The 26,599-nt window shown below is 34.9% G+C and overlaps 2 protein-coding genes and 1 long non-coding RNA gene across 4 annotated transcripts; 2 read left to right on the plus strand and 1 right to left on the minus strand.

The window, feature by feature from the left end:
• The first annotated feature begins 6 nt into the window (after window positions 1–6).
• Window positions 7–5,785, plus strand: LOC108739842 (tektin-1). Of its 2 annotated transcripts, none has more exons than XM_025978003.1 (7): window positions 7–202; window positions 343–442; window positions 508–762; window positions 4,461–4,708; window positions 4,768–4,990; window positions 5,163–5,381; window positions 5,552–5,785. In XM_025978003.1, the coding sequence occupies exons 1-7, from the start codon at window positions 144–146 to the stop codon at window positions 5,687–5,689; spliced, it is 1,242 nt and encodes a 413-aa protein (XP_025833788.1). In that variant the 5' UTR covers window positions 7–143; the 3' UTR covers window positions 5,690–5,785. The 2 variants fall into 2 exon arrangements, with proteins under 2 accessions (XP_025833788.1, XP_018329416.1); XM_018473914.1 differs by lacking the exons at window positions 7–202; window positions 343–442; window positions 508–762 and adding exons at window positions 2,287–2,432; window positions 2,544–2,643; window positions 2,702–2,956.
• A 573-nt stretch (window positions 5,786–6,358) lies between these two features.
• Window positions 6,359–26,102, minus strand: LOC108739856 (neprilysin-1). Its single transcript, XM_018473942.2, has 12 exons — window positions 25,923–26,102; window positions 23,831–23,992; window positions 22,272–22,355; window positions 12,381–12,586; window positions 11,094–11,273; window positions 9,284–9,495; window positions 8,983–9,199; window positions 8,696–8,878; window positions 7,942–8,104; window positions 7,758–7,877; window positions 7,378–7,574; window positions 6,359–6,787 (listed from the first exon to the last, which is right to left on the minus strand). Exons 2-12 carry the CDS (start codon window positions 23,970–23,972, stop codon window positions 6,515–6,517), a joined length of 1,977 nt encoding a protein of 658 aa, XP_018329444.1. The 5' UTR covers window positions 23,973–23,992; window positions 25,923–26,102; the 3' UTR covers window positions 6,359–6,514.
• Window positions 15,756–16,354, plus strand: LOC112905474. Its single transcript, XR_003231831.1, has 2 exons — window positions 15,756–15,868; window positions 16,077–16,354. It is a non-coding gene; the product is annotated as an uncharacterized LOC112905474 (long non-coding RNA).
• Window positions 26,103–26,599: the final 497 nt, after the last annotated feature.

Raw genomic sequence — 26,599 nt, forward strand, 5'->3', positions numbered from 1 at the left:
TATATGACGGATTATTGATAAAATAATTTATTGAATGCATTAGTTAATTTTTCCAACTTAGTTTGGAATCAAGCTAACAATTTTTTTATATTGCCTATACTAAAACTTTTACGGCGACTTTTATTATATATTAATTTTAAAAAATGAGCTTATCGAAAATAACTGATAAGGCGCTAGTCGTGCTTCCTCCAGCACCTGGAAGGTAAATATATAATTAATTTTCTCGTTAATAAAAACTGATAAAAAAATACTTCATTCTGTATTAAATATGTGTGAGATAAAGGGTGACATTCAAAAGTTTTTGTTCGAACTAGAACGTTTTTTTTTTAATTTTTTTATTAGGTTTACATTGATTGAATGGTACCTCAATAACAGAGAACGATGTAGGACCGTTTTAGATCAACAACAGTTATCTGATAAGATTCTTGCAGAGAGCGATAGAGTTTGTATTTTTGAAATATTTAATAATAATAATTTTACTACATAAACTTCGTTTATACGTAATAGCTTAGTGAACAAGTGACTGAGTTGTGTGGTCTTCAAAAAAAGGACGTCGAGAGCAAGTTGAAAGAGAAGATTTTGGATATTGAATTCATAAAAAAAGAAATTGAAGTACAAAGGAGGGAAGTTTGCATCGAAGTAGATAATTTAGAAACCTATCTCGAAAGGATTAACGACGCTATGAATTCATTAAGAGAAAAGTGCTTGAAAATTTGTAGAAAGTGCGTTATCCTGCGTGAACATCGTCTTGGAATTGAGTTGGTAAGTTCTTTTATTACTATTTTAAAAAGATTTAGTTTTAAAATAAATTGAAAAGAGTCCAGGAATGAAACTGTTCCAAAATCCTTGCAAATAAGATCCTTTATTTTCATATATTGTGTTCTTCACTGGTAAGATATTGAAAGTAACATAAGATTTCTAACAGACCATAGCTAGTCCAGGTAAGACTATTAATCTTGTATCTTAATCATTTAATGTCGAAAATAAGATGTTCATAAAGATACATAAACATTATCAACAACTATTAAAAAATTATATTAAAAATTTTGGTGGATGCGCCGGGACAATTTAAAACAAAAGTTGTAATTGAGCTGTAATTCAGATATCATTGAAGTAGATTGATGAATTATCATCTTTTATTATATGTTTCCATATAAATTCAGGTGAAGATACTAATTTAAGTCTTTTTTACAATAAAACTGGAATTTGTAATATATGTAATGTATAGGCAACCCAACGTACAACAAATATGTTAGAAAATAATTCTTTTACGTGAAATTCAACAATATCCTCGAACAAATGACGAAATATTACGTAAAAATAGATAATTAAGTATTAATACCTTCTTGTAAAATTTAATTGAAAACTTACATCCTTTTTTAATGTTGAATTAATAAAACTACACAACTTTAAAAGTTATGGTGTTCCATGAAGTAATTGTTTTGTATTTTTTAGTGCTTTTTTGGCCCCTTTTCCAGAAAACTGCCGTTAAATTAAAACATAATTTCTACAACTCTGTTTAAGAGCTACATTTTCATTTACCTGAATTATGTAAGGGAACAGCTATTTGGTATTCACACCCTTATCTTCATTTCATTCTCCACCGTTTACCGGGCTATTGAAGTTAATTTTAATGGTAGATATTTTTCATTTCAGGTCATGTTCACAAACACAAGTGGCATAGAGGAAGAAAATTTCGAGCAAGACCCTGTTACTGTGCTCTCAATTCTCTTAGTGGGTGAGTAACAAAATACAATTTCATTCCCGNATACATTCCAGCACTATTTTTGCTAAAATGCGTAAAATAATTTAAATATAAAAAAGCGCTCGTGAAATTATTAAGAGATAGAAAGTATTTTCTAAGCTTTTAGATTTGTAAAAAAATACGTAGAATCTCATGGGGCCAATGGTTTTCTAGTAGGGTATCAAATAGATTCTTTTGCGGCATTGTAATTGCTAAAATATATAAAATTGTCTAATCACTAAAGCGCTCGTGAATTTGCTAAAGAGCGGAAAGTATTTATGAAGGTTTGAGAATCTGATGGTGGAATCAGTTTTTAAGTGCGGTTTCAGATAGATACTTTCTGGGATTATTCTCGCTGAATAGAAATATAAAAAAGCGCTCGTCAAATTTTATTGGGAGATGGGAGATATTTAGTAAGTAATAAGCATGTGAAGAAGTAGATAGAATCTCTTGGTCTCAAATTATATACATATGTTTTACAAAAAACTATTTCCTAGGTAATTATGACGTAAGTTAAAATGATTTTGTTTTACACCGTTTGAGATACGTCATTTTTTTTTGAGTGAATTGGTGAAAAGTTTTTTTTTATTATTTATTTTTCTTTTTGTACTAGTAAAAAAATCAAGAATATGAATTTAACAAAAATACCTGAAAATGCTTTAGTTGTGCTACCTCCTGCCCCTGCCAGGTATAATACATCCCCCTATGTTTAACTTCGTTCCACATTTGAATCAAAAATTTATTCTGTATCTCATTTTTATCTCAAAATTCCGAGATGCGTACACGACTTCTATTCTAGATTTACTTTAAACGAATGGTACCTCAATAATAGAGAACGGTTCAGATGCGTACTAGATCAGCAGCAATTGGCTGATAAGATTCTCGGAGAAAGCGATAGGGTTTGTATTTTCGAAAAGTTGCTTTACCTCGATGACACTATTATACATTTCCTCATAGCTTCGCGAACAGGTAACAGAGCTATGTGGTTTGCAAAAGAAAGACGTCGACAACAAATTGAAAGAAAAGGTTTTGGACATAGAGTTCATTAAAGGCGAAATAGAATTACAGAGAAAAGAAGTGTGCACCGAATTAGATAATTTAGAGACGTATCTAGAGAGAATTAACGATGCCGCGAATTCTTTAAGGGAGAAATGCCTCAAAATTTGCAAGAAATGTGTTGCCCTTAGAGAATTCCGTTTAGGAATCGAACTAGTAAGACAACAAGAAATATTCTCACTTTTATAAAGACGTTAACAGTAAGGAACATAGAAAAATAACTTCAAGGAATCTCTTAAGGTATTCTGAGTTTCTTCATGGTTCTTTAGTTTATCTTGGAATATCTAAAGATATACAGGGTTTGTCCGGAAAGTAATAGGACTGATTTCCTTCAGCCGCGACTGGATTCGGTAGAGGGTATTCCTAGCTAACGAACGAGCGGCTGGTGAGTTGTCTCCGAGCACCTGGAGAGTCAGAACAGGCTTTTTCGCGCGACGTGTTTCCGTGAGTGGTGCAAGCCAAAAATGCGGCATTCGTTAGAGCAGAGGTACGCGATTAAATTCTGTGTGAAACTCGGTAAATCTGCGACAGAGACGTTTGATATGATCAAGCAGGCTTACCCAGATGTTGCTTTAGCAAGAAGTGATGTGTTTCGGTGGCACCAGGCCTTTTCAGAGGGCCGGGAAGAGGTCGCCGATGAAGACCGTGCTGGAAGACCTTCGACTTCGACAAACACCGACAATGTGACTCGTGTGCGCGAAGTTTTGAACTCAGACCGTCGACTAAGTATTCGTTTAATTGCCCAGATATTAAATTTACCAAAATCTGTGGTTCATGACATTGTGACGGAGCATTTGAACATGCGCAAGGTGTGCGCGAAGATGGTCCCAAAAGTGCTCACTGACGACCAGAAATTGCGGCGAGTGGAAGTGTGCCAAGAAAATTTAAACATGTGTGAAAGTGACCCCCAATTTTTGAATAACGTAATCACAGGTGACGAGTCATGGATCTTTGAGTATGATCCCGAGACAAAGAGGCAATCTTCCGAGTGGCACACGCCGGCGTCTCCTCGCCCAAAAAAGGGAAGAATGAGCAAATCCAAAGTGAAAACGATGCTCATTGTCTTTTTTGACATGAAAGGCATCGTCCACCATGAATTTGTTCCTCCTGGACAAACCGTCAACGCCAAGTTTTACGTGGAAGTGCTCAAGAGACTCAAACGAAGGGTCAATCGGGTCCGACAAGACATCGCAGCCGACTGGAAGTTGCACCACGACAACGCCCCGGTTCACACCGCCTTTCTTGTGGACAGCTACCTGACCAAGGCCGGCATCCCAACGCTTCCGCAGCCGCCCTACAGCGCAGATGTGGCCCCCCGGACTTTTTTTGTTTGCTCGCCTAAAAAGGCCGACGAAAGGCAAGCATTTTGAGACGACAAAGGAGATCCAAGCAGCATACACCGCGGCTCTTAAAGCTATTCCGAAGAATGCCTTCCGTGACGCCTTCAATGCTTGGAAATCGCGCTGACAGCGCTGCATCGACGCAGAAGGATCCTATTTTGAAAGTTTTTAAAGAATTGTAACGATTGGCTCAATAATTTTTTTTAAATCGACTCACTCCTATTACTTTCCGGACAAACCCTGTACCAACATGAAACTCAGAACACATAAAGGGATTTTGGGATGATCACGTTAGTTGCCATATTTTAATTCCCAACCAGTGTCATGACGATGTCGAGAGAGAACTCCTGAAGGAAGTGGACGTGATAACGGGCGCTCAAAAGCTTCTACAACGCGTTGCCGAAGAAGCGAGCGAACAAGTTCGTAGACTACGATCCACGATTTACTTCATGGACCGCGATTTAGAAAATAAGGAGAACGTTTTGAAAATAGACCAGCGAAACTTAATTTTGGCCGAAACCGACCTCAGTTTGAGCATGTACCATGGGTTTACACCATTGGATCCGGCGTATGTTCTTTTCTATCCGGTTGCGTACGACAATGGCCATAAACATATTTGCATTCCAGGAACATAACGTACGAAGAATGGGAAGAGTTCACCGTGAGGAACATAGAAAATGCTGGAAAGGAATTGACCAGTGCCAGACAAATGAGATCGTACGTGGACACCCTTCTTAAGCAGGTGATTGAAGACCTTTGGAATCAGTACAATATTGTAAACGACTCATTTCGAAGGAGGATCGAGGAGACCAAGGAGGCCAAAACAAAAATGGAGATACAACACTCTGAGGTAAGCGTTTTAGAGAAATCTACAAAGCAGAAAACAGTGATGAGCGAAATTGTTCTTGATCTTGCAAAACCAAGACCACAACCAAGACTGTATCAGCTAGACAAAGACCAATACTAAGACTAAGAATGTCTTACTTTACTCATTATTAGCAGAAAATAATGTTACTCTTTAGGTTGTTCGACAAGCAAATGAGATGACCAGGAATATCCATAGACTTCAGAAAGATCTGGCTGAGAAGGAGGGTTTTATGGCCTTGGCCCATACCAGGTTGGGAAACAGGGCCCAGAGACCTGGTATGGAACTGTGTCGCGATATGGCAGGGGTCTTTTTGGAAAGTTCGATCAGAGACTTGAGAGAGTTCATGGTAGGGGTGCAATCGCAATTGGCAGAGGTAATGTTACTTCCACTTTTCAAATCACTATTACAAAAATAAATCAAAGTCAAAATGAAGGTTATATAAATAAACCTTATTACATCGAAAGGTGAAATGTAAAATTTTGGTTTTGATTATTGTAATATTAAAATGATTACGGTAAGCATACAAGTAATCAAATCCAATAGGCTCAAGCATGTCTTCGATATCTTTTAAAAACCCAAATCCAATTGGAAGAAGATATAAATATCAAAACGAATACACTGAAGATAGACGAAGTCGAATGCATGACTATGCGACAAGGAATGGACTACCATTCATTTTGAACAACAGAGGTGGACAAGTATTCTAAGTTTTTTTATAAAAATTTTGTTGTTTTCTGTTTATTTTTATGTTTAAATGAATAAAATAAGGCACCTTAATGTTTGAGTTACTTTTTTTACACGTTAATTGTAAATTGTGTGAAGTTTGAACCAATAAAAGTGCGTGATTAGTTTCAAATTCATCTTTACTTAATTCGAACAAAAAAATATATAGAGTGTCTTATAATTTTTAATCAAATAGGATTTTAATTATCCAAAATGTCCACAACAAAGGTTTCGTCATTGGTTAAACACTTCTTCAGGGTGGCTGTTTGAAATGGTAAGTCAGAAATGAAATGTTTGTAGTCGTATAATACGTTTATTTTATGAAATCAATAAATGATAAAATACACACGTAAACGATAATTTGATTATAATAACATACGTTTACACTGATATGTTGTTTAAACTGTTAATTAGTAAGTAAGAGATAAAATATTCCATTCTTTATTTGCTCATGTGGACATAAAGATGAGTTAGTGTGTGTTACATTCATATTTATATAACAATTTAAAAAACACTATAAAATATTAATATTAATTAGAGTATTTTTTCCGAAAAATGGCTTCCAAAAAAAAAAAAATAATTTAATTAACTTTACGCTATTTTGATCATCAACATCATCATTATCAAGTACAAAATTTCCTCTAATTTATTTTTATACTCTATTTATTTTAACAGAAAAAGAAGTCAGTTAATTGGCTATAATATACGCAGTATAATAACAAACAAATTTGTTTATAGTAAATATGTATAAATATTTCCTATACTGACTCATTTATAGTTTGATTACCAAACGCTACATTTACTAGTAGGGTTCATGGGTGACCCTAAAGGGCAGTTGTACGCTTTAGCAAAGTCCCACGAGTTCGACAATGGTCCCAAAACCCTAACGGGACCGGGAGAGTGAACGCTAGACCTAATTTTGGTCAGGGCATCTTCCGGTCTCATCGACCCGCACCAGATCTGGGCGTAATTTAAAAAAAATAGTTGGTCATGGGTCAAATTTAAACCAGGAAGATACGGCTCTTCTCCATGTTCTCCCACCCATTTTCTGTAAGCCTGAAAGTTACACAATACGACTACCAGAAATGTAAAAAAAATAATTTTTGTAATATATTTTTGCTGTTCTTTTATAAACTGCTGTCGTACACGCCACTGGAATCCGCAACTGTTTGTTCCTGCGCATGCCCGATGAAAACAGCATCTATATAAAAGCTTGTCAACTCTCAAAATAAGCTCAGTAATGAAAATGATTGTGTGGGAGTGTTGTCTATTGGCAAATTGGAAACAATTTTGCAGAGAATCGGTAAGTGAACTTATCCTTCTTGTCTCTTTTATTTGTTTTACTCAAAAACGTTTCAAAGCTGCGATTGTATAAACGTCAAAAACAATCTTCCATTTTTTTAACCAACAAATTGAGTTATATTAAAGTATGTTATAAAAATATTAATACATAAGTATTTAGAAATTAGGTTGTGGGCAGAAATATGGTCCCACTAGTGTTTTTTAACGATCCCTCTATTACACATTTTACATAAAAATATCGAACCAAAAAAGGCAAGCAAACGGTTTATTTTGTCGTAAAGGTAGTTATAAATACAAGTAAATGTATTACATTCTGTAATGTTTCGTTTAAAAAGTTTTCTTACCCTAAATGCCTGTTTAAGACCTCCATTATCGGCAATATTCTCTCCCTGCGTCATCCTTCCATTAACGTAAAGACCAACCTCGTGAATTTTATATCGGGAATATTGGTCTATAATACATTGAGCTCTCTCCCTAAAAGCTTTTATAGTGGCGTTATTCCACCACTGCATCATATTCCCGTCCTTATCAAATTGACGACCTATCAAACGTGCCATACATGGGTACTACTCCATTTAATAATAAGCAATGATAGTAAAATTGAAATGTGTCTATTTTGTAATAGGTAACTACACCTTCACAATGTTATACATGAAAATATAAATCTAAAAGTCTGCACAAATTCGTGGAAACTTAAAGTGCAATAGTTATTTGGTATTCGTACCTTTGTCGTCGAAACCATGGGTAATTTCATGCCCTATCACCACCCCTATCCCCCCATAATTTAACGACTTGGGAAAGTGCTGACTGTAAAATAAGGGTTGCAAAATTCCAGCCGGAAAAACTGGAACACATTAAGCGTAACAGAATACGAAAAGTTTGCGAAATTGATGTAGAAAAGTTCTCACCAATATCATTTTTATTCGGGTTATAAAACGCGTTGACCACAGCTGGTTCAGTTGACCACTTGTCCTTGTCCACCGGTTGTCGCAGTTTTTGTAAATTTTGATCGGCTTCGAACTTCATCACATTCAACATGTTGGTCATAAAGCTGTTTTTTGTCAAATTCAACTAAGGAAGAAAAATGGAACATGGTTGGGTCACATCTTTCTGTTGATTGATTGATAGAACTTGGTCACAATGTCAGACCCTAAGGTCCAACAGCGTAATAACTGAGGAATTTAGAAGACAAACTGAACAATTTCGGAAGCACATTTTGCGATAACTACGAGATCTAGTATTATAAATACGAACGTCAGTACGCTTGTTTGTTTGCTACCATGTCAGCCCTTGACTACTAAACCGAACATCATACAATTTTGTAAACACATTATCAGGGGTACAGAAAAGGACATAGAGTACCTTTTATCAAAAAAAAAGAACACTGTTCCCAAGGGATAGTAAAATTATCTTAATGTGGTCGTCGATGATCTTTGACACTTACTTAAGACATCATCGCGAGCAAAATCTCGGGTAAAACCTATCACGAAATTTTGTACACACATTGTCAGGGGAACTGAAAAGGACATCGGGTACTTTTTATCCAGAAAAAAATTCCCAAGGGATAGAAAGATTAGTATCATGTAACGAACAAAGCCGTGAATAAAACTTAGGACTTTATAAAAGCAATCAAAACCTCAAAAAAATGTTGTTTTGACTCACCTGTTCGTATTCCTTTTCCAATTCCTCTTTTTCTGTAATATAGTGGGGATAGCCGATCCTTTCGTTCATTGCGTCCGCTTTTTCTTTAGCAACTGACCTAGTTTCGTCATCCATCCAATGATTTTCAGCGAGCAAATCATTGAACGCCTCCCTTATCGTGTGTATCATTTCCAAAGCAGTTTCCTAAAAATCAAAAAAAAAAACATTCAGAGATCGTAAGGGTAGGTAAGGATGTTAATCCTTTCTCAATAAAATAATGAATACAATAATAATAAGTATATGCTCACTTTGCTGTCGTGGTTGAAATGGTCCCGAATGAAAAGGGCCCCAACGGCCATTCCCAATTTCTTATTGGTCCACTCCACGCACTGCGACCACCTGTGCCGTTCGCTCAGAATTCCCGTCAAAATCTTTCTAAATTCAACCCTTTCGTACTGGTAGTCATCAATCATATGGGGTACCAACTGCATTACAAGGCGCCACAAAACATAATTGTGAATAAGCCTGAAGAATAGGAATCAACATTTACTTATATGTAGTTACCAAAACCAAAAACCACAGTTGTTTTTTTTTTTCTGCATGGGGTACCTTTTGTCAGCTGTGGCCAGGATCTTTCCCATTTCAACAAAATAAGACAGTCCATAAGCCACCACGGGCTCTTCTTCCGTTATTTTGACTGGTAAGAACGAGTTCAAATACTGAAGCCAATTTATTTGCGGTACCATTCGCTGAAGCATACCTAAGGGCAGTTTCCTGTATATGGCGCTTGTGTCATGACGATCTGCTTCAGCCAGCGAGGCCTGCATCAGAAATGTCAACTACATAACGTTCTCCAAAGCTGGATTAAGAGAGTCGTTATTTTCAGTTATTAACTTTTGAAACAATTCAACGATTTTAATCAACGAATGGGGCTTGACTTGTTCTAGAAAGATTCCAGAATGCAAATACTAGAAACTTCGCCCGGTGCGAAACATTGGTAATAAAAAATGACTAGAACGATCGCCATACGTAATCATTAAGCAGTTTTATGTCTCAAACTATACAGGGTTTGTCCGGAATGTAATAGGACTGACTTCCTTCCTTCGGAGAGTGCGCGCACCGACTGGATTCGGTAGAGGACATTCCTAGCTAACCAACGAGCGGCTGGTGAGTTGTCTCCGAGCACCTGGAGAGTCAGAATAGGCTTTTTCGCGATGTGTTTCTGTGAGTGGTGCAAGCCGAAAATGCAGCGTTTGTTAGAGTACAGGTACGCGATTAAATTCTGTGTGAAACTGGGTAAATCTGCGACAGAAACGTTTGATATGATCAAGCAGGCTTACCCAGATGTTGCTTTAGCAAGAAGTGGTGTGTTTCGGTGGCACCAGGCCTTTTCAGAGGGCCGGGAAGAGGTCACCGATGAAGACCGTGCTGGAAGACCTTCTACTTCGACAAACACCGACTCGTATGCGCGAAGTTTTCAACTCAGACCGTCGACTAAGTATTCGTTTGATTGCCCAGATATTAAATTTACCAAAATCTGTGGGTCATGACATTGTGACGGAGCATTTGAACATGCCCAAGGTGTGCGCGAAGATGGCCCCAAAAGTGTTCACTGATGACCAGAAATTGCGGCGAGTGGAAGTGTGCCAAGAAAATTTAAACATGTGTGAAAGTGACCCGTAATCACAGGTGACGAGTCATGGATCTTTGAGTATGATCCCGAGACAAAGAGGCAATCTTCCGAGTGGCACACGCCAGCGTCTCCTCGCCCAAAAAAGGGAAGAATGAGCAAATCCAAAGTGAAAACGATGCTCATTGTCTTTTTTGACATGAAAGGCATCGTCCACCATGAATTTGTTCCTCCTGTACAAACCGTGAACGCCAAGTTTTACGTGGAAGTGCTCAAGAGACTCAAACGAAGGGTCAATCGGGTCCGACAAACATCGCAGCCGACTGGAAGTTGCACCACGACAGCGCCCCGGCTCACACCGCCTTTCTTGTGGACATCTATCTGACCAAGGCCGGCATCCCAACGCTTCCGCAGCCGCCCTACAGCTCAGATGTGCCCCCCCGGACTTTTTTTTGTTTGCTCGCCTGAAAAGGCCGATGAAAGGCAAGCATTTTGAGACGACAAAGGGGATCCAAGCAGCATACACCGCGGCTCTTAAGGCTATTCCGGAGAATGCCTTCCGCGACGCCTTCAATGCTTGGAAATCGCGCTGGCAGCGCTGCGTCGACGCAGAAGGAGCCTATTTTGAAAGTTTTTAAAGAATTGTGACGATTGGCTCAATAAATTTTTTTAAATCGACTCACTCCTATTACTTTCCGGACAAACCCTGTACGTTTCACAAATAGGACAGTAATAGGTACAGTAATTCACAAAGGAATCATCTATTAAGAAATTATTTTGTGTACATACGTTTGCCAATGTTTTTTCGAATTCTAACACAAGTTTGAGTTCTTCGGAAGCTGTTGTAGCATTGGCCCCCAAAAGGACGGCTATATTGGTCATATATTTATGGTAGGCCTTTAAGTCGCCTTCACTGCTAGGTTTCAAATAGTAATCTCTGCTAGGCAATGCCAATTGCATCTGATCTAACTGAAAAAACAACATTAAATACAAAACTTCTCCTAAAATTAAAGGTTTCTAAATGCAGTAAGATAACCGAAAATTACGTTAATCTTGGTCTCATTGTGTTGTCTCTAAAATGTGTCAGCAAATTAGTCAAGATCCACCTGATCGGAATTTGTTAAGATTTAAACAAAATGGTCTTTTTTCTGTTTGTTTTGTTGAGGACCAAGTGTGTATTGGTTCCTCGACCGACCTGGTTTGTGCTATTTAGGAACCAATGACTCTTTGCAAAAGTTATTTTGGTCGACTTGTATTAAGAACTCTTGCTACATTGTAGACAAAAGTAAAATGTCGAAGTAACTAGCACGTATTTTCGCGACACAAACTGGAACGTAAATCAAAAGGAGAAATAAAACTAGAAGTTGAAGTTCTAAAATCATTTTTGAACATGAAAGAGCCGGAGCCAACTTTTGACATGTTGCGTTAACAAATTCGATTAGTACCTCGAAACAATGGGACCAGCAAACAATAAAAGTAAAAAATAATACATACACCTTTAAAAAGAAGAAATAACAAAGTTGTCCTAAATAAACTACTTCATCTGAACAAGAATGCCGGCTATAACAATGTCGTGGATAAAAATAGGTCAAAAATGATGAAGAATTGAAAAAAGTTAGTCAAAAAGGGAGATAAGATGGTAGGACATGAAGAGATAGTTAAAGATAAGTATATTAGATGCAGAAACAGGAGCAGAAAGGGGCGTATCGTCGTGGATAAAAATAGATTAAAAATGATGAAAAACTAAAAAAAGTTAGTCAAAAAGAGAGATAAGATGGTAGGACATGAAGAGATAGTATATTAGATGCAGAAACAGGAGTAGAAAGGGGCATATGAAGCCCTGGATGGGATTGCTGATAGGCAGACTTTTTTCCAAAAACATATACTTACGCAGTCGCTCAAATTGGTTGAACTGTGACCTTTCTTACAATTAATAATAATGTTTTCGACATGTAGACAATTTCCAAAATTTCTAGTTTATTAATTTATTGTTTATTTACCATTATTTAATTTTGTTTTTCAAAAAAAATTTTTTCGAAATATCAATTAGGCCTCTACTTCTTACTTTGTGCGCACCTGGATGATGTTAACAGAGCTATTTTTGTCGTCTGGCCCTATCCATTGTTCCACCAGGATCCCTTCGTTGTACGTGCCCCTAATTTCGCCCAGAAGGTTCTCCAGAGTCAAAGGTGGCGGCGTCCACGTTTTCATGGTCACGGGCCAGCCGCCCAAAGACGATAGAATTTGTCGAAGGGGATGGTCGCCGATCTTTCGTAACTGATCTATCAATAGCCATAAAAGTAAGGGTGTCGATTAATTAACTACATGCACGTGCAGAATTAAACAGAAAAGCGGTTGGAAAACTAAAATAATAATTAATAAAGTCAATATTTGAAGATGGCGGCCTAAACATAACCTAAACTATGACGCCATATTGATGTTATACTTCAGAAGTATCTAAAATCCATTTCCTAGAAAGAAATCGTTTTTGATCTAACAAAAAGGTTTATAAAAGGTAGATCTATTTGAATTTTCCCAAAATGTTTATTTGTTTATTCCGTTTTATCTAATAAAGGAAGTTGTCGGTTAAAGTCGACTAACAAAGGCTTTAAAATTTAATTTTCTGAAAACAAAAGAGGTCTTATTTCACAACTGTGTCTGCTATAGGTACCTAAACCGTTTACCTTTAATCAACAAAGCATTTCAAAGTCAAGCGAAATTCATTTACGTTGTACCCTCCGTGCTGTCGCATTTCAAGTTTCATCCCTTTCACGTTTGACATTGCTATAGCTACCGCGTTTCGTTTGACAAGTTTATCGTAGCTCCATTACCTACCCTTATTAATTAGTAATGCGATGTATACGCAACTTAAGAGATAGTAGCTCTTTTGATGTTGGTACTAGGTATAATTGAATAGAGAACGTAATTTCAACGTAATGAACTTTGATAAAGAGATATCAAGGATGCTTTCATAATCAATTAAGTCGGGAAGTTCAAATGCTTTTACGTAATGTCTGCTGTAGAATTCTTAAACAATTAATAGATTAACAAATTATACATATCTACTAATATCATAAAAAAGAGATCAAGTCTTTTCTTCGTTTGTCCAAGTATGAAGATTGGAAAAACTTTGGCCGTTATTGTAGAACAAACAAAATAGCTCAAAGCCCAACGCCAAAACAAGACACTGTAGTTGTCCGAAGCACTTTTCGGTAACAAAGTTACCTTCTTTAGGGACTGAAGTGAACTATTCTTATCACTTTAGTTCACTTCAGTCCCTGAAGAAGGTAACTTTGTTACCGAAAAGTGCTTCGGACAACTAAATTGTCGTGTTTTGTCCAAGGTAGTTTCTGGAACTAAAAGGTGGATTTTCATAATTCTTTGAAAATTAGGACAATAACGATTGATAAGAAGGAAGTCAAGCTAAAAATTAACAATGTCTGATGAGTCAGAAAATTATTGAATTTGCCATAATGTCGATGTTGTTATCAAAAAATCTCTTGCGCTTTTGAAAGCCCTTATACGTATAGAATTTTCAACAGTTCATGGAACAAATGGTAAAATGGTTGAGATAAAATAACGACGTTAGGGACAAATGAGTCTTAATAGGGCAACTACTAAAGGGTTAAAATAAAGTATCAATTTTAGAGTCCAATCAGGTCGTACTGCTGGGCCCTTGTAAATCCAGATCCAGACAGGATGATAGCGTCTGCTTTAACATATTTCCAGTTGGAAACTTTTGAACGATATTGTCCCATTGTTTAGATTTAATTAATTTGATCAATTACATTTGCTATCGTTTGATGTGAGACATAATTATAAACCAATGAGTTATCTATTTGATTTTGAATTCAGCGATGCGATTTATTTTATCTATTACCTATCGAAACAAAAGAAAACTTATTTTGAAATCAAGAAGATCATGATTTCCTAGTGAAAAGCTTTCCTCAACGGTGACAAATTGTTATTTAAAGTTGAAATAATAGATCAATGATTTTGTTCTTTTTTTGATCAAAAGTTTATATTTGGTGGAGGCGCCGGGCGCTTAATCAATATAACTTTCTACGGGAAATCCAGCTTTGAAATAAACTTTTAATAAATTTGATAACAATAAATTTATTGAAAACTGTTTTATCTCTAGTTTATCATTATCAATTAGTTTTTGGGACTGACTGTATATCTGTATCAGGCCCTGTTGAGTTTTAAAACAAACAAAAGAAAGTTTGGGTAAAAAGAAGACGCTGTCTCGAAGTCAGTGAAGTCATTAATCTTTCACTTAAGTCTTTTGTTCTACAATAAGGAGAGCGCCGTTTAATTTTTGAAGACAAAGCTTAAGTTTGTGTTTTTGTTTTGCAACGTATTTAGACACAGGCATGTTGTCTTTTCTTTATGGAGAAGTCCTGAATAATCTTCCTTTAAATTTATTATTTTACCTTGAAGTTTAATTTTAATGATAGTAATTATTAATGGATTTTTCTCTTCTTGATGGAGTTAAAAGCGAATTCTAAAGTTGAAGCAAAGAATGTAGGGTACACAGTTAGGTCGATTTTTACCTTCTGATTTAATTTTTCATGCTCTTACCTAAATTAAATCGGGCACGCAATCCTGAAATAGATTTACTCACGAAATTGGAAATTGTTTATCAGATCTTTTGTTAAATATTAGGATACCTTTTCAATATCAAATATTCATCGATATATTCTATAAAAATAAACTTTTCGATGTCACTAAATCATTTAACTGTAAAAGTCCTTATTTGATATTTCCAATGTATTAAAACATCGTCGAAAACAAGTCCTTTGCTACAAATTAGTCTCTTAACATAATTAGGCTATTTTATAAGTATGTACCTCGCTGGCCAGTGAAACACACTTCTCCTTAGTGTGAAATGGGTTGCTCTCTTGTCCATTTTCATTAAATTAAACTTGATTGAATAAAATATTCCGAAGTGGTCTGTATTCTGTCAAAACCGCCAGACGCGGATTGCGATTTCGATCTTTTTGGATCTCATCAGCGCATCGCAGGCAGCTCCGACAGAACACAGACCAACTTTTGCCTGCTGTATTAACAGCGCGTTTTAGAAAATACCACAAATGGCGCGGTAAACGCCATCTATAGTACGATTCGTTTCAGCAAGTAGATATCCATATATTTAAATGGACCTTGTTGGAGCATACGTAATCCTAAAATGTAGCATCGTACTACAGATGGTGTTTACCGCGCCATTTNTTGGCTTATGTACAAATCAACGTAAAATTCAATACAATGGCAATTTTTTAATTTAACGATTAATATTCTACTTATAAATTTAATAATGACTTCAAAATGTAATTAAATAAAAGCTAAGAAGAAGGCTTTGAAGATCTTTATTCAACTAAATAAATTTTATTACTCATTTCGCTTAATTTGATTTACTTTTTAAGTATGTGATGTATTAATATTTTTATAGGATATCAGCGAACAAGACGCGTACCTGGAGGACTGCGACCCTCCTGAACCCAATTTAATAATTGCTGAGGAGAATTCTAATGATGAAAACGATGTAGATGATGAGACAATGTCAGGTAAATTTTTAAACTGTCAGTAATATTTAGGAGGGAAGTTTTTCAATTCAGATAGATTTTATTGTCTAAGAGATGTTTTATTTATAAGTGTATTATGTTTGAAAATTGTTACAATATCGTCAAAGTATAAAAAAAAATTAATTAATTAATCAATACCATTTATGATTGATAAATCGATTTTAAACGTAGTTTTATTCCATGCTCGTAGGTGATGGTGACTTCTGTAGAAACCTAAACTTACCATGTAATTCCTTGGCCGAATATACAAATATGCCATCAGAAATTGCCGAGAAAGACTCTTCACCTCCCCCAACACCGTGCGATCCTTAAACCCCAACTACCCTCCCTTTTCCTTATACGAGCAATCAAAACGATAATTAAATATTTATTTCAAACCAAATGTAACCTGTTCAGCCACAAAAAGAAACAATATTATTAAAAACTAGAAAAAAATTAGTAATAAAATCTATCTGAAATTGGTGTCTATTTCTTTGCTTTATTTGTATATGTTTTAATACGTTTACGAAAAGTTTACTTTCATCCTTTTAATTAATTCGTTTTAGGTGAAAACGATGTAGAATACGCAGAGTTTTCAATGGCCCAACGTTTGCTATTGAACGATTCAAATGTGGGATCTGAGGCTTCAGCCCAAGTTTCGGGGATTCAAACTACGCCCTCCTTCGAGGACAAGATAATGCTTTTGCATCTGTTTGATGCCCATGAAAGCACAAGCTACTGCAGTCTCCCAGAGCTCGAGGGAGCCTCGTGGACCCCTACCTATGGATCGTCACATCCACGTGAGTCTACTTTAACTTATTTTTAAGTCGTTTATTTACCTTTTTAATCGTTTATAATAAACTGTTACGATTTTGTAAATAAACTGGAATTAGTATTAATAAAATCTGTACCCTTTAAATCTTTATTTACAATTTTTTCTAGTGCCTCAAAGGAAACCCAATCACCTACCCTTAATCGATTTCACCCAACTTGAATGTAATTATGATATGTCATTGTCTAATTCTCATTCTAAGAATTTAAAACGTGAGTAAATAAACGAAAAATAAATTGGATTTACTTTCACTATGTCGTTATTGTACATAGATTGTGAAAGTCAAAGACTGATGGACATTCTAACCCCACCGGGTGACTGTCCGGAGGCCGAATCAAGTGCTAGGAATCCCCCTTTTTCAGAGACCATCCCTCTGAATCAAAATTCAAAGGTGAATATTGGCAGAAGAAGTTGTCCTGGGAGTGATTAATATTCTTTTTTGGTTTTAGAACTCCTTAATGGGCCCTCTTGAAACTTTTTTGCGGTTTTGCAGCCCCTCATCATACGACCATTGCATCGATAGAGAACATATCAGCTCAAGACATGGTAAACGTAAAGGTGGCTCTAGTAATTATTCGCATTTAATTCCTAAGCCGTCTCTGGGAATGGTACAGAACCCACTATTTTCCCATTGTTCTTCATCATCGCCAGATCCATCTCCCTCGTCATCGGCCCCCGTCCATCGTTCGGGGCAGTACATAGGTAAAATTGTCTTTTTCTTAAGCATGTGCTTCGTGTATTACAAAATAATTTTTTATCGTTTCAATTAAATTCTCTTTAGAATGTTGCTTTGTTATTATTTGTGTTATATGGTGTTGTAAAAGTGAGAAAAATATGCAATTTTTGCTTTTAAGAGCCCAGTTTACCAACTTCAAACACGTCGGCATTTAGTTGGACTCCTTCTCTCTTGGTTCAACGTAAGCCTGCCTCTAAGAGCGCGAAACAAACCAAAAACTCCCACGAAGGGCGAGGTAATCAACCAGAAAAAGACTCCAAACCTTCTAGGTTTGTTTTTAAATTATATCTTTCTCCTTTTGACTGTGTAAAGTAATTATGATAATTTTGTTATTTACAGGTCTGATGAACGTCCTAATTCAAATTGAATTGTTTTTGTCCTTTTTGTGATACATTTATTTAAAGGTAGATATAAATAAATTATGCATTTACAGTTAGCCACTGCAGTTTACATGGATTCATGAGATAAAACTTTTCTATTTTCTGTTCTGTTTATGTATGTGATATATTAGATAACATATTTGTATTTTGCTTCAATCAATTATATGCAATCACAGCATATACAGCTAGTTTTGTTCAAGTAGTTATCCTTATCCTTCATAAAACTTTTGTAGTTATTTTAAAAATTTCATTTGGACTGATAGTAAAAAAAGTGAACAAATGTTCCATGAAGACCAATAAATATAAGCAACGATGTATTAAAGAAGGATATTATCTTGTTGTTAGAAGACTATTAGGTAACATTTTTATAAGTTTGTTTACTCAAAACTCAACTTAAACATTTCCTTTTTTAATTAAAATTATCATATATTATACATGTTTATACAATTTTCTTCAAAAAGTTTAAAAGTTGCAACAACTCTAATCGTTAAATTACACAAAATAGTAGTTAATATACGTACATTTTATTGTTTTATCACTTATAGTTAGTGATAGGTACATGATATTTCTAATAATATTAATCATAAATTAAGTACCAATACTTTTGATGACAATTTTATTCAAACATGCGCCTATTACTTAATAATAATGTAAAAGCTATCGAATTTCATGTCATATAAGACAAATTAACTAAATTAAAGTTCTTTCACAAGATTCACAAGTACTACACTTATAACCACGCAACTCACATAATTAATAAATATATGGTAATTTTAACCAACTTGATAGCTTGTTTTCTCTATTGTTTATTAATTAGTACACAATTATTGCACCAACAATTGCAGAAAGTTTATTTTAACCTGAAGAATACAACATTATAATGTGTAGTTAAAGTCAGGTACTTAAAACACTTCATGTATTACAAGTTACATTTTGGCACAGATATTACTTAAGGCGCTGCATTTATGCCTTCTGAATATTACATGCGGACCTGAAAGCCATCAGACGTGTTTATTTTACTATAAACTGCATCTCCAAATTGTTAGCATTCGTACCATCACTAGGTAGTTCTGAAGTAAAAATCTTTAAACGTATACACTTTAAGAGATGAAGCACCTGTCCTAATGCTTCCCTATTAACTATACATAAGCATTTTTTCCATTATAGTCATAAATTGCAGCTGTAATTTGATATTTTCCACTTCGAAGTAACGTAAACATTAACTAGATCTAACCACACTTAACCCCAAAACGCTTGACTTCAATTTACAACTCTTTGAGAGTATTAACCAAAAAACTAAAAACAGCCCCTGACTTAGAAAATTATTGCCTTTAGTAATTTGCCATTTGTAAAGTTCTATTAGCAATATTTAATTTTCAAAAAGTCTTCTTTTTATTCTCTATGCTCCTAAACGTCAAAACACAACAAGCAGTTTCGACAACCTAAAATTTCATCAGTAAAGCCAACTCCTAGAATCATAAATCACCAGATTATATTTTCCTAGTAACTTATGCTCTCCTGATACTCAAATTCGAAAATTTAAGTTCGAGTTTGATTTAAAATAATCGTAAAAACCGGTGTCTGGCGCATCCATCAGAATTGAAATTTATTTTAAACGATTTATAGGATTTATAACCGCAATATCGATTATTATTAAAGCTCATTTTAAAAAATTACAATAAAACGGACTAAATATGTTCGAGTTTGCTTTATTTTTATCAAATTATTATTATTTTTTAATTTATTTTGGTCAAAAACAACGATTGATTAAAGCAGTTAAGCAAAAATTTTCGACTTGATTCGTTCGATTTTGGTTCATATACATGGGTCGATTTTAGCCGAAGAATACGTAAAAACACCATAAATAATCAATTTTTAATTAAAATAAAGCAAGCCACAGCTAGTTCTTATCATTTATTGGTTAATTATTGATATCAGTTGTCATTTACTGATGAATTAGGTGAAAAATTTGTCTTAACATTCGATTTTGGTTCCCAAAAATAACCCATGTATAGGCTACCTGTCGATCGTTTTTGGGAACCGAAATCGAACTTCTGCCAATTAGTTTTGCTGTATTCATCGACAAATGATAACTGATGATATAGATTAACCAATAATTGATATAAAGAGCTCCTGCTTGCTTTATTTTTGCCAAAAAATGATATTTTATGGTGTTTTTTACGTTTTCTTCGGTCAAGGTCGATTCACGTATAGGAATTAAAATCGAACTTTTACTGAAAAGTTTTGCTTAATTCATTAACAACTCACATCTAATATCAAATTTTACTCAATAAATGATCTAAATACACTCTCGTTAGCTTTATTTTTTACCTTCATTGCGTTTTATTTTTTTTGGTGAAAATCGACCCATCTATTTTTTAAAGGAATGTTAANTTATTTTGTTTTTCTTATTTTTTCAAAAATTGTCAATATCTTTCATTATTTATTTGTGGCTCTTGTATTATAAATGAAAAGTATTAAAAAATCATCAAATTTAAGATTTTAGGGAGAAGTGATCCTTTTTTATTGCCTCTTCGTTACGCCCATGCTTATTTTTTACTTTTATTAGTTGCAGGGGTTTGGAGAAGATGGCGTGATTGTCGAGAAAAATTGTTTTCATATTTTCCGTCATATCTGTCACTATTTTGTAGTTCTTGATAATCCAAATTAGTTAATTATAATGGAAGCAGTGATAAAAATTAGCTTCATGTGCACATTTTAATAAACATTGGTGAAAAGGTGTAAAATTCAGTCAAGGAAAATGGCAACACGTAGTAAAAGTGTAGGGAAGAACGATGATCGCAGCGTAGAGGTTAGTGATCTTATTATTATATTTTTGACTTCTTTTGTTACAAAGTGTAACAGGATATTTAGTCGATATTTATAAATAAATGCAACCCTTGTTCGTTATTTATTTGACACTCGTTTATAACTAAGTCCTAACATTTACTAAATTTTGAAAATTATGGAGCTCTTGTCAGCATAATATTTAGGGGGCCATAGTTAAATAATGGTTGAATATTAAAAGGGCTAAAGTAGCAGTTTCTTCATAAAAATAACTGTATACAGTGTTTAAATGATGTTATTTTTTGTTAATTTCCTTCAAACAAACTTATCTTGGTTGCCAAGAAAGCAAATTAATTCTGACTTGACAACATTTTGTCAAAATTGCTAGTCACAACTTTATTTTTTTTATTAATTAATAAAATGGCCTGTTTCACCGATTTCAGTAGGTCTTCTTCAACCTGTGTAAGTTGTACAGCACAACAATTTTTTCCGTATTTATTAAATTAGGGTGACCTACAATTTTTCATACAAAAATATCTATTGTAGACACTGGCAGAAGTTTTTCGATGTTTTATATGTATGGAGAAGCTCCGTGATGCCCATCTTTGTCCGCACTGTTCCAAGTTATGTTGCTATGTCTGTATTAGAAGATGGCTCACAGAACAGAGATCTCAATGTCCCCATTGCCGGGCTTCTTTGCATTTACATGAGCTAGTAAATTGCAGATGGGTTGAAGAAGTTACACAGCAGTTAGATTCTTTACAAGCTGTCAACGTCAGCGGAAATCGCGTTGAAGATAATGACAGAGACAAGTTCGTGAATAGTTAGAATTATTAATTGATAAAAATCTATATTTTATTTGTGTGCAAATTCATTTCATTTCAATTCTAGATGTCTAACCCATATGGAAAAACTTTCTGTTTATTGCTGGACTTGTCGTTGTTGTATATGTCATCAGTGTGCTTTGTGGGGTGGCACCCACTCAGGGCACACATTCAAGCCCCTAGAGGAGGTTTATGAACAGCATATAACTCAAATCAAAGACGAAGTTGCCCAATTGAGACGTAGACTTATGGAACTTATTAGCATTGTCCAAGAAGTTGTATGTTGTTGTATATTATTACAAATAAACATTATTCGATAAATTGTTTATTTCAGGAAAGAAATGTCGATTCAGTTAGATCAGCCAAAGACGAGAGAGTTCGGGAAATTCGAAATGCAGTGGAGTTGATGATTGCAAGATTGGATTCACAGTTAAAGACTAAATTGCTGACGTTAATGGGACAGAAGGACTCATTAACTCAGGTAAGAGGCCCACCTGTTGGATTCAGTAGAATTTCAAATGATAAGGCCATAGTTACAAATTCCTATACTTTTTTTTTTTACTCTGAATTGGAAATGTTTTGATTTTTTTNCTGCTGTATTAACAGCGCGTTTTAGAAAATACCACAAATGGCGCGGTAAACGCCATCTATAGTACGATTCGTTTCAGCAAGTAGATATCCATATATTTAAATGGACCTTGTTGGAGCATACGTAATCCTAAAATGTAGCATCGTACTACAGATGGTGTTTACCGCGCCATTTGTAGTATTTTCTATTAAACCTTATTGTACATTTATTTTTATTTTCATGCACAAATTATATAAGCAACTAATGACGTTTACTTACGTATGTCCATGCATGTGTTGTAAAACGTTTTCGCCTTTGTTGTAGCTTCATTGTCTTCTAAACTGATGGGTTCTTCCAGAACTTCTGCCAAAAAAATATTTTCAATTGAGCCAAGCTCTTCAAGAAATAATTTCGTTAATTAATTAACAACTTCTCTACTCTAACTAAAGTTCTTTTTAACTGTTTCGTGTCATAAAAAGTGATACCCTGTTACAACCTCATATACATCAGTCTATCTGTCTGTCTGCCGTTCAGTCTGTTTCTCACAGCAAGTATCTCAAAAACTATTAGATATTTATTTGGTCTGCATGATCTCAAGGAACCGATAATAATTTGAACAAAACAATTTGTGAACCATCAGAACCATCACCAGTATAGGGTCTTCACCCTACTTCTTTCAATTTTGAGCCAACCCTCGAAACCAGTACAACTATTTGCAAGGAGTAATCTAATCTAAGTCTACGTCTACTCCTCTTAACCCCTGTTTCTACTTCTAATATATCTCTAAGTAGCCCTTCATGTCTGAGAAAGTGTCCTACCAACCTATCTCGCCTATTTCTTATCGATTTCCTTTACGTCTTCTGTTATCTAACTTTTCATTAAATCTCCTCATGTCTGACTTTTTCTTTCTACGATTTTTTCACATGTTCCTATAACACCAAATCATAAAACACTTGTAAAGGAATAGGGGGGTACCCTCCCCCGGAGTAATGCTCCAAAAGGAGGTATTTAGATTCCACAACTGGATTATTGCCAGTGGATGTCAAAGTTGACCAATATTGGTTCAATTTACTGGCTAGTTTTAGACTGATTGTGATGATTGAGAAGTCCATTTTTATATATTCCAATATGGCCCATCTCGAAGGGAAATTTGCATAAGGGCGATTTTTGTTCTTTAAAATCTTCAAGGATATTGATAAAAATATTCGTAAAAAGCATGTTCCTTCCTTTCATATTTCCGAAACCATTGAATATAAAATTATAAAGAAAATTAAAACTGACAAGGATTGTGTCAGGCTGTTTTTTTTTTTTAAATTTATTATCCTCAATTTACATATTACGATAAATAAGAAGTACTAAAAATTATTACAAAGATTCTATTGAAGATCTTGGTTCTTTAATAATTCAATGTAAAATTACAATGAAAGAGGTCCTTTTTGAAGTTTTATTGTTCGTGACATGTGTATTGTAAATGTAAAAATAAATAATCGATTTTGTGCCAAGCATTTTCCCCAACAATATATCTCAATTGGGTACGTGACATTTTAACGAAGTTGTTGTGAAAGCCAATTCAAAATGACTCGTTTGGATGATTATGATTTTACTTGAAAGCCAATCTTCTTTAGAAATACACACAATAAAAGTTTGATGTATATGGAACATTATTATTATTAATGGTTGTTTGGGTAGCCACAGGTGATGTTCAAATTTATGATGCAAATTCGTCACTTTAAATAAGTAAGTAACGACATATTTAATGAGGTAGGAAACTCGGCTGATCCGATATTTGATCAGATTTTTACGATCTTTTGAGGAAGTGCGCAAACATTGAAGCTTACCCTTTAAAATAACTTGAAGTTGATCGGCCATTACTTCAAAGGTGCTTATAGAGCTTCTGTCTTCTGGAATCATGTGTTTTTTGTTCCAAACTCCACAGGCGTATTGAAAAAAATCCTGACAAGGATCCGCTGTTCGATCCATCGCCGATAATAACGACGATGCTATGGGTACGTAATAAACAAACAGTGTATTGATTAAAAGAATGTTTGGTCGTTAGGTAAGATTTATAGTTTTAATTACTAGTATTTAATATCATCTAGACCGATCTTTACTGAGGTAATCCACGAAACACGGATACAGGAGGTGAATATGGAATTCCATATTTCAGTATCGATCGATATAAAATTACCTATTACTTCTATTTAAACTGTATGAAGACGATTATTCCTGTGAACAAGCCTTTGTCAAACCCTAGTCCTAAGACTGTTTGGGCACGCATCCCCCTTCTTCCTATCCTGAGCTAATCTTCGTATTTCCCAAAAACTAAAACAACCCACAGTCTTAACTATTTGCGAACAGTAATCTAATCTAAGTCTACCTCCACCCCTCCTAACTCCTGTTTCTGTCTCTAATATGTCTCTGATTAGACCTTCATGCCTTTGAAGGTATTCGACCAACCTATCTCGCCTATTTCTTATCGACTTCCATAGAGTCCTCTGTTCTCCTATTCTTTCTAATACCTTTTCATTTCTAACTTTCTCTATCCACTGTATCCTGATCATTCGCCGGTAACACCACATTTCGAATGCTTTTAACCTTTCTTTCTTTTCCTCAGTGCCCACTGTCTATGTTTCGCATCCGTACGACGCCGTGATCCAAACCTTTAACAACCTTTTTCGAATTTCTAGATTAACCGTTCGCGAGCATAGAAGTGACTTCTTTTTATTGAAGGCGACTCGACCCTGAGCTATCCTCTTCTTTATATCCCCACTACTCCTTCCGGCCTGACTTATCTGACTTCTCAGATTTCTAAAATCAATCACTTCTCATTTTTCATCTCCTGTCTTTATATTCGTTCTTTCCCTACATTTTCTTCCCTTGCAAATCAGTATTTTTGTTTTACTTTTACTAAGTCTTCCTTGTTAGATGCTAATACAGCTATATCACCTACAAATCTATGCAAACTAATCTTTTGCTCCTCTATGACTATCCCTACAGTTGTACTGTCTTTAATGATGTGAAAATAGGCATAAATTACATAAATGGAAAAGTTTTATTGTTACTGTTTCCGAATTCCATGTACTCGTGCCTACGCAAAGGTACAATTTTGGTCCATATTATTATATAGGTATTTGTAGATAGTGGATGGAATTTTCGATATTGCCGACGGGAAATTGCATTTTAATTAGAATCCATCCAATGCGAAAACGTAAAAAAATTGCTCTCTCTGAAAATGTATGCACTACTGGATAGCCAATTAAATCTTGCATGTCAGAGATGTGATTTGTTTGAAATGGGTCTATTTAAAATACAAATAGCTATAAAATGCAATCTATTATTTCTATTTTCAGTTTTTGCACCAGTGGAAAATTGAGTAGCGAATATAGGGATGTTCTGTAAATTGTAATCTTTTGAAAAATACGACAATAAAATAAGTCCAGTAAACGCAATTTAAAGTTTTTGAAGGATTTTACGCCTTGTTTAAAAGATTTTGAGGGTTCGGTTAATTTAGGCTAGTTTTAACAAGGGATATTTTCAGTTAGACATCATCATCATAAGGTCGCCAGTCCTGAGACTGGTGTCACGCACCTCCACTCTTTCCTATCCTGATCTAATCTTCGCTTTTCCCCAAAACTGGAACAACCCACATCCTTAACTATTTGCGAACAGTAATTTAATCTACGTCTACTTCTACTCCTCTTAACTCCTGTTTCTGCCTCTAACATGTCTCTGACTAGACCTTCATGCCGGAGAAGGTGTCCTACCACCCTATCTCGCCTATTTCTTATTGACTTCCATTTGATTTCCACTTCTGTGCACCCGTTCTTTCTAATACCTCCCTATTTATAACCTTCTTTTTCCATACCAATAGTTGTGTTTTACTTTTATTTATCTGTAATATTTGATTGAATTTTAATAATTATTACTTACCCGTTCTTACGCACTCTTCCGACAAACAAATTCTTCTGATTTCTACAAGAAAAAAGAAGAAATTCAAATAGCAGTAATTTGTTTTCTGGTACAATTAAAAATGTACAGATAAATGGGCCATTGTACTGAAAATTTTGCGATTATAAATACATATTAGACGTTATCATCTGTGATCTGTTTCAGGATTCGATAACGATCATCTAAATACTTTTAAATCTTTTTTAATAACATTAGATATCTATTAATGTTTCNAATAATAATAATAATAATAATCAAAGTAATAGTAATAGTAATAATATTAATTAAAAAAAAAAAGAGGAATGGACGCGGGAATAAGGGCGGGAGAGCGACGGGGTATGATAAATTTTACGTTACGTTACTTGCTATACGTAAAAAAGAATTTCCTGAGCACTTGTTAACTCAAAACAATAATAATAAAGGGGAACAAATAAATCACGGTTCGAAATGAGGAAAAAATTGATAAACGTTTCATCAGACGAAACAACAGTCTTCAATAATAATAGTAGTGCTAAGATTAAAAGAAGAAGAGTAAAACCTTATTAGTTAATAAAATTAAGAATAAAAGTAAGACGTTTATCAATTTTATGCGTACTCCCCGTCCATAAAACAAACAAAATTTGTTGATGTGAAGTTTGTAACGGGGTTTTCCCCTGTGT

This window comes from Agrilus planipennis, unplaced genomic scaffold (genome assembly GCF_000699045.2).
Source record: "Agrilus planipennis isolate EAB-ADULT unplaced genomic scaffold, Apla_2.0 scaffold195, whole genome shotgun sequence".
Lineage (NCBI taxonomy): Eukaryota > Metazoa > Arthropoda > Insecta > Coleoptera > Buprestidae > Agrilus > Agrilus planipennis.

Excerpts from the sequence above, each read along its gene's own strand:
- LOC108739842 (XM_025978003.1), top strand. The coding sequence starts at position 144 with ATGAGCTTATCGAAAATAACTGATAAGGCGCTAGTCGTGCTTCCTCCA. Across the intron at positions 443-507 it reads TTCTTGCAGAGAGCGATAGA|CTTAGTGAACAAGTGACTGA; the intron begins GTTTGTATTTTT and ends TATACGTAATAG. Across the intron at positions 4,991-5,162 it reads TGGAGATACAACACTCTGAG|GTTGTTCGACAAGCAAATGA; the intron begins GTAAGCGTTTTA and ends GTTACTCTTTAG.
- LOC108739856 (XM_018473942.2), bottom strand. The coding sequence starts at position 23,972 with ATGGATCGAACAGCGGATCCTTGTCAGGATTTTTTTCAATACGCCTGT. Across the intron at positions 11,274-12,380 it reads GCTCTGTTAACATCATCCAG|TTAGATCAGATGCAATTGGC; the intron begins GTGCGCACAAAG and ends TTGTTTTTTCAG. Across the intron at positions 7,878-7,941 it reads CCCGAATAAAAATGATATTG|TTTTTCCGGCTGGAATTTTG; the intron begins GTGAGAACTTTT and ends AATGTGTTCCAG.